The 8,643-nt window shown below is 32.9% G+C and overlaps 1 protein-coding gene across 1 annotated transcript; it reads right to left on the bottom strand.

The window, feature by feature from the left end:
* Window positions 1-6,356: 6,356 nt before the first annotated feature.
* On the bottom strand, window positions 6,357-8,229 carry LOC120354774. The gene is made up of 2 exons (XM_039442424.1): window positions 8,023-8,229; window positions 6,357-7,661 (listed from the first exon to the last, which is right to left on the bottom strand). The coding sequence occupies exons 1-2, from the start codon at window positions 8,056-8,058 to the stop codon at window positions 6,357-6,359; spliced, it is 1,341 nt and encodes a 446-aa protein (XP_039298358.1). The 5' UTR covers window positions 8,059-8,229.
* Between the last annotated feature and the right edge of the window lie 414 nt (window positions 8,230-8,643).

Genomic DNA, 8,643 nt, shown 5'->3' on the forward strand with positions numbered 1-8,643 from the left:
AAAGATGAATATTTTTATAAAGCAAAATATTGTTTCTATTCACCCCAGAAATGGTTTTAAAGCAACAGAATCTATATTATCAAGGTAAGACATACAGTGTTGCTATTCACATCAACTGGCAGGTGAACAGCAACAGGTATGATTTTTTAATAACTGGTATTTTATTTCTCAATTATTAATACTGATATTGAATCTACAGCTAAAGATTAAACTTTAATCATGAAACATTTTCAATTATCAGTATTCTTCAGTTATTAATATGAAAACGTGAAAAACTCTTGCTATTCACCCCATTTTACAGTATGCAACTTTTTTCAGTAGCTGCTACAGTTTTGTAACTTTACCCACATATCGCTACAGCTGGCAATATCTCAGCTAAGCAACTTTCTTCAGTAGCTGTTACCGGTATGCAACTTTTTTTCAGTAGCTGCTACAGTTTTGTATTTTTACCCACATATCACTACAGCTGGCAAAATTCAGCTAAGCAATTTTCTTCTGTAGCTGTTACAGTTACGCAACTTCCTTCACCTATCACTGCAGATGGTGAGATATTGCAACTTTTATTCAATTGAATCTTGTTTCAATTTATATGAAAGTCTATTTGTGATAATTTTATCAATGCATGTGGCTGAGTAAGTTGTTTCTCTTGTTACTCTGTCAAACAACAACTCAAGCCCATAGGAGGTAATTAAATCCTTGAAATTGTTTTTCTGTGGGGAGCTTTTCAGAATGTCAACATTGAAGTCTCCTCCAATTAAAAAAAGTTTATTTTCAGAGTCCAAACATGCAACTAGTTGCAGCACTTGTTGAAGTAGTATTCCGAGTTAAGCAACTGGTTATAGAGATTGCTTCAGTAACAGGCAGAGTTAGGCAATTAATTACAACCTTACCTAACCTAAACAGCCGGATTCACACAGCTGGTTGTGCAACTTGTCTAATAATCCATTTTTGTGGATTTTTGTTTCTAAATGTGGATTCTCATAAAAAAGCGATTTGCATCCTGCACTCCATAATTCAAATTAACCGGTGATTTAATCCAGTCTGGCAGTCTCTTTAGACTTTTTGACCATAGCGAGTCTGCTGGCTAGTTTTAACCTAATTCATTGGAATTAGGTTATGGCGCCTTCAATGTTTACGCATGTTTTCAACAAAGACCCAAAGTTAATTTTTACAGATGAACAGAAAATAATATGAACTATCATCATTTGTGTTCGGCACTATGAAGCATGGGTTATCATCACGTTTTAAAATTACCTTATATCACTTGATTTACGAAAATTACGTTACTTCCATCTTTTGTTCCAAGACTGTTGAAACTGCGTTTTCAAATTTTGTTGCGCCCCTCCACTTTTGCAACTTCTGTGTTCTGTCCACAAACAAATATGTTCATTGTAAATATTATGAAGTAGATTAGCCAGCAAATTCAGTCTTGTAGACTCTATATTTCTGATTTCAACTATCTACTTAATTTACCTACTTATTTAGGAATTATAAATATTGAAAAATTAGGCTACCTACCTATTTGTCTGACTTGCTGTTTTTTATCAGCCTATAGGCCTAGTAATAGTAATGTTCTAGTTATTAGTCATGCCATTTTTTAATTTCTCATTTATATTATTAGTCATCAAGCTTAAGGTTAATGCTTGTTGATCATTGAAATATTTTTGAAAAAATATGGGGAGAATTTGATTTTCAGATAACGATTTTGTAGGTAACTGATGAACAGGTATGATGTTCTTGAGACTTGAAATTAGATCTTAAAATATGGATTGATAATGCCCTATAAGCTCATAATAAGCATAGATTTTTCCCATCAATTTTCAAGCAAAAATAAAAAATTGGAGGCAAACGTGTTTTTCAAAAATGTCACACACTCACACCATAAGAGCGGATATCTCGAAAACTAGATCAGATATAGAAAAAGTTCTGGAATGAATATTGTAGGAAATTGTGTAAGCTTTAATTTGTTATATTACAGTCAAGTCCTTAAGATACATCGTTTTCGAGTTATAAGCGAGAAACCAAAATAAATGGTACCTTTAAACCACCCCCACCCACTTAGCACAGTGGGTAGTGGTGGGGACTTTTGATATGTTTACCTTCTTACTTCCCTAAACAGACGTAGTGTCAAAAATTGTCATCAACTTTTCCCTCTATACCCTCTTTTGAACATTTATTGTCTGGACTATTATTATTTGAAGGGTTTTATCTCTAGGGTTTCCAAAGGCGTTCTTAGTTGTACCTATAAATCTTCTGTGAATGTTCACATAGTATTGTACATAATGCTGTTCATGTTACTGTTCCTCATAAGAATTAATTTTTATTATTGTTGTTGATTTCATTTTCATGAAATAAAAAATGAAAAATTTCACTGTTTTTTCTGAAAAACTGGCATTAGGTACGGTAACGTAATTGTCTGTTAGAAATGACCCAAAATAATTCATCTGTAAGCTATTTCTGGTCATTTTTTGTAAATAGAAAAACTTGATAAAAAATTGATATTTCAGGAAACTTCCGTTTTATTGAATCAACAATACCTCGTAGAATTTATCCTCAAATTTCAATGAATTTATCTGTAACGGAATTTGAAATGATCTGTCCCAAAAATTGAAATTTTGGGCACTCATATCTCAAAAAGTAATGATCGGAAAAAATATTTTCCTGAGTAAACGTTCTCTCTTTGATAGCTTGATGGTATACACATGGAAAACCTTGAAAAATATCACCAGTAGAAAGTTTTTTTAGCCTGTTGCACAGCCTACAGCTCGGCGAGATTCGGCTGGAGTCGTTACTGTCGTCGCTTAGCAATTGCACCATTTCTTACCGTAAGTTTTCGTATAAGCAGCCGCGGCCGACTCCTATTAAAGAATATACCTTTGGTTCTTATAGGAATTTTCAGAATCTGTGGAAACTCCTTTAATAATCAATGGTACCGATTTTTTTCTAAAAAAGATTGAAATAGATTCGGGGTGGTACCGACGAACTTGAATCTTGATTTCAAACCAACTTGAAATTTATAAAGTATGATTGTTCATATAGTTCATATACATGGGATTTATCATTTGTTATAACCAACTTTGATGTTTTTTCTCCAAACAAGGAAAAGTAATTTTCAGAGAATGACTCAGACAGGTCATTATTGACTATAGTATATTTCTATAATATTATTATTACTATTCCTACTTTATATTTCTTATCGTATCATTTCGCATTTTCAACTTTGGCGTTTGATCCAAATCAATAGATAGCATGGAATAGAAAATTATTTATCTTACATTATCCAAATATATTCAGGTGTAATGGGGCCATTGAATTCTAGTCCTGTACTAAACAATTTAGTTGACAATTATTGTCAGTCAACCTCAAAGTAATAATTTTTCAAATACCGTACATAATTCTTCAATTACAATTTTACAATAATTTATTATTTCACAACTATTTTAAACAAGCTTTTATTTGATTAACTTTACGTTTTTATAACATATGAGAATAATATAATTTTTTTTTCATGTATTTGTTTTAATTTCATAGATATTCTACTCACATAAACATGGATTTATTCTATCCTTAATGAAGATATACGAATTAAGAACATTTTATTATGGAATGCTCGTCTGATAGTTATTAAGTTCTCTTTTACTATTCATTTATTATACTTATTATTGGATTTTAGTTCACCATCATTCCTTCAGAAAACCCAAAATTATAAGAGAAACTGAGTCTTGTTTTTGTTTCGGTTCCAAAAGTCTAATACTTTTGTATGAATTAGGCCTACAGTATCTTTGTTATTCTGACTCATATAATCGTTCCCTTGAGATACTAATTTTTGACACAATTTTTCCACCAAATAGTGGGATTAGTAGTTGGATAATTTTTTACAGGTGGTGTTTTTAGGGTATTTTAGTCTGGAGAATAGAAGAGAATAGACGATTGATTCTCTGTGGGGAACTTGCTTTATTGGAATGTTATTAATATTTCAATGAAAACGAGTTCTGTAGTTTTCTACAACCAGTAACCTCATTTTTATATGGTCGATGTCTCTTTATTGTGCTCCGGGATTATCGTTCAAATGACAAAAAATTGTTGTTTCTGTACTGTGAACGTTATTTTTTAAATATATTATTTTCAATTATAGGTCGGAAGTATATTCAGAGAGAATCACTCTCAATCGTACTCACGTTTATAACGAAAATCAATTAATTTTTCTTGTTTCGTTTCGTTTTTGGAAGTAAATTAAAAATTCCAGTCATTATTTTGGACTTGAAATTGAGTATAAATCGTGTATAATTATTATGAGTGACGAGCAATTGTGTATAGACGGTGTATCGTCTTTAGGAGGAGACGATAATTTGTCGGTCCCGACTAGCTAAAAACTTCAGAGTCATCTCTCTCACTCATTACCCACACACAAGCCTATGAGCTTATGTGGGCATCCTCCTCAGTATTATTATTGAAACAAATCATTAACCTCTGGACTGTTTATTTTAAATTAAGGTTGAAAGCAGTTTTGGGCGAATGCCTGTTGTGTCCACCCGCATTGTGTCGATTGCCTATAAATAAAATTTATAAATATCAATTTAAATCATAAACAGTGTCATATGAACTGTTTTCAAAACCAAGAAACTGATATGATAAATTCATCATTATTGTCAAATCGAAACACTTTTACAGTAGTACAATATATAAATATAATATATTTGAAATTAACTAAATTATCTCAACTAAACAATCATTCAATTTTGATAATAATCAAATGGATGTATTAGAGACTTGTCTCATTTTGTTGGTAGATTATTTTTATGTGCACCTACATTATGTGGCAGTCTCGTCAATTTGCATACAAAACAATCATTTTAGTTTATTTAACCCTTGGTTTGGCACGCACAGTTCCATCATCCAAAATCAATGAAATTTGTATGGTATGTTATATTTAGGCTAATAAACACATTGGCAGTCTCAGTTTTTCATTATTTTATCAGAGTCAGCTGTTTTCCAGTGTATCCAAATGGATACATTGCCACTACTGCAAGCAACAAGTGCGAGCAAGGTATGTATCCATTTGGATACATTGCTACTACTGCAAGGAATATGTTTCAGCTAGGCAATGTATCCATATGGATACATTTCATCTTCTTCAGGTTCAGCTGAAGGTAATAAAATGAAAGAAAGATCAATTACCAATAGTTGTAATAATGAATTATAAGTTTTAATAGATTATGTGAGTAATGTTATTCTATAAAATTGAACAAAGTGTAAAATCGTGGGAATATAAAAGTATGAAAATCAAAATATAAATGAAAAATAGAAGAACATTCAAGTTATGAGACATCAGATACCAACAATAATAGAATGTAAAAATATAAAAATCAAAATGTAAATGTAAATGAAAAATAGAAAAAAATGCAAGTTATGAGACATAAGATATCATCAATAATGGAATGTAAAAGTATAAAAATCAAAATGTAAATGGAAAATAGAAAAACATTCAACTTATGAGACATAGATACCATCAATAATAGAATGTAAAAGTATAAAAATCAAAATGTAAATGAAAAATAGAAAAAAATGCAAGTTATGAAACATAAGATATCATCAATAATGGAATGTAAAAATATAAAAATCAAAATGTAAATGAAAAATAGAAAAACATTCAAGTTATGAGACCATACTATATCATCAATAATAGAAAGTACATGTTCAATTTTATGGTCTGTGGAAAATCTGGAAACAGTTCCGCTCTGGAATAAGACACAGGCGCACATTGCACTTGGTACAACCAATTCTGGTCTGACCACCTGTACACAGTCGGCATCTTCCCTTTGGCACACATTCAGGGAAATGATGCAGTCCATCATATCTGACATCTGGTACAGGTCTAGGAACAGTAGGCATCTGGATGATAGTGTTCGGAGCTGGAGGTGTAGTTTTCCTTCTTGAGGGTTTGTCTTTGTTGGCTAATCCTTCAGCCACTCTTGCCCTGAACTCTTTTAGCCGGATGCACGATTTTCCGATCAGTTTGCAGTCCCTCCTCATCAGCAACCAAGCATTATTTATACATAGGTCCAATAGATGTGAGAAAAGAGACAAATACCAACGGTTGGCTTTGATACCTGTCCTGTACAGTGAGATAAGCATATCAGACAAATCAACCCCCACCCATGTGCTTATTATACTCTTTTACGATTTTTGGGCAGGAGATCTCAATTTTTCTCCCCTCTGTCTTTGAAAAACGTGTGACCGTAGTAAGAGGATGTTTTCCTACAAAATTACTTGCTAGTAAAACTTCTTTGTTATCTGTCCATTTCACAATAACAACTTTTTTTTCATTGTCAGCCATCTCAATACTATATCCTCGTTCAACTTTTCTTCTCTTTCATTCCAATCTCACATCCACGAAGTCGATTACTTCTAATTGTTCCAAGCGCTAAAATCCCATATGTCTCTCTGAGGTAATGCAATAGCTCCAAAGACGTGAAGAAATTATCAAAATAAATTGCTGTCAAGCAAGGTTCAGGAATGGTCTTGCATAATTTGAGAATAACTTTACCTCCAAGTCCAAACTCTTCCTCTATTCCTGGCAATGAAATTTCTTCTCCATAAACAATGAAGTCATAGACGATTCCAGAAACACCTGATCGAACAAATATTTTAAAACCCCATTTATGGGGCTTTGATTTGATATATTGTTTCCGTGATCCAGCACGTGTTCCTTTGAAGGGTGCCATCATCTCATCTATTGACTGCTGCTTTTCATTCACAATATTACGACAATTCTTCCTTATTATGTCAATTACTGGTTTCAATTTGAAGTACCTATCAGTTGAAGTCTCTGTAGGGTCAACAAATCTCACATACTTTCTCAGTTTCTGATAACGTTTCAGAGGCATGACATCTGCAATCTTGGGAACTCGAAATTGCCTACTCCAATAATCCAAGTAGGACGGCAATTGAATGACTCCCATCAGCAAATGAATTGCTATGAAATCCTTTATTTCAGCTTTTGTTGTGTTTATTGAAGCCCCAGTCTCATGGACAGACCGTTGGTTTGTTCTCAAAACAATAAGTTCGAATATATCTTCAGAGAACATTTTATAAAAATAATCTGTCTCTGTTGGGATCTCTTGAGGTACATCAAATTTATCTTCTAGAACATTATCAATATTTCCATTGAATGGATCTCTAGTGAAGTTGAATGTATTCTTGCAGATCTGTTTTGAAGGTAACTTTCTCTTCTTAGTTTCTTTATTTGCTGATGATTTACATTGCCTTTTCCGTTTGCAAGAAGAAGAAGAAGAGGCATATGTAATAGCAGTTGTATTGCTGTCATCCATATTGAAACTGGATGAAGCTGGCATGTTATCAGTTGGCCGAACTATTTCATTGAGATCCTCTTCCAAAATATTATCCAGATTGATATTAGATAGATCAGGCACCTTACCTTGTTGTTCCTCTTCTTCCAACTCAGCCAATAAATCTTGGAGAGATGAAGACAATGTTGGTGGAAGAGAACTTTGATCTGAATCTTTTTCCTGGAATTGATTGTCCATTTCTTCAATATCCACATCACTCTCTTCAGAAATATCTGGATCAGGAACGAATATATTGTTGAGCTGAGCCAATTCAACAATTTTTTGGGTGCGTCCATTGAACTGTGTTGCCACCTGAAATGAGAATAGAACCATATATGAAGAAAAAATAATGAAGAACATAAAAAAACTAGAAAATAAAAGAGATATCTACATGGAAAATAACAATAATCAATTATATTGGAATTTGTATTTTGAAGTTGAGGCCTTCACATTGTATCCAAATGGATACAGCTTGTAGAGCGCAAATAGTTTGTTCACTTTGACAATGTATCCAAGCGGACACACTCAATTTGTACTTCTTGTTGTGAGGTTATTTTTACTGCAATACTGGAAGTTTGTGTTGGAAATACTTGCACCAAGCGTTATAATTCAATTTAGAATGAAACATAGTAGCAAAAGTAGAGAATATACTGAATATAGAAAATTTACTTACCCCATGTACACGTGCATTGGATCGGCAGTCGTCCATTTTGAAAATTTGAACGAATTAGTTCTCCTAGAGACCGCTAGATAGCCTCAGCTATCGCACAATGAATCCAAATGGACACACGAGCATTCAGAACTTTATAAAACTAGTTCTCATAAAAACAGATTATCATTGAAATCTATGTATCCGAATGGATACAAAATCAAACCAAGGGTTAATGCAATTGCATTCAATTGAATTATTTTCTCCTGGCAAGAATCCAATTTAGTCCAATTATTTGGAGCGTCACATCATTCTGAAATGAAGTTGAATGAAAATACTCTTTACTAGGCAGATTTGAGTCTTGAGTAGTCTTCTTTATAACTCAACCTTGGTGAGAACCGATATGGGCTTGATTCCGATTCCGTCTAGCATTTTTGGTATCATCCCTCACCTCTTTAACCAATCACAAACCACGGACCTTATTTGGTTTCAACTGCGAAAAGTCAATAGAATTTTTTCCATTCTTCTACTTTATGTTGTATACATACATTGCATCGTTGTCTGTTAACATTGGTACTGTTCCTTGAGTATGAAACTTATCAACTATAATGACATCATTGTGTTGACATTTTTCTGATATCTGGA

Source organism: Nilaparvata lugens, chromosome X (genome assembly GCF_014356525.2).
Source record: "Nilaparvata lugens isolate BPH chromosome X, ASM1435652v1, whole genome shotgun sequence".
Lineage (NCBI taxonomy): Eukaryota > Metazoa > Arthropoda > Insecta > Hemiptera > Delphacidae > Nilaparvata > Nilaparvata lugens.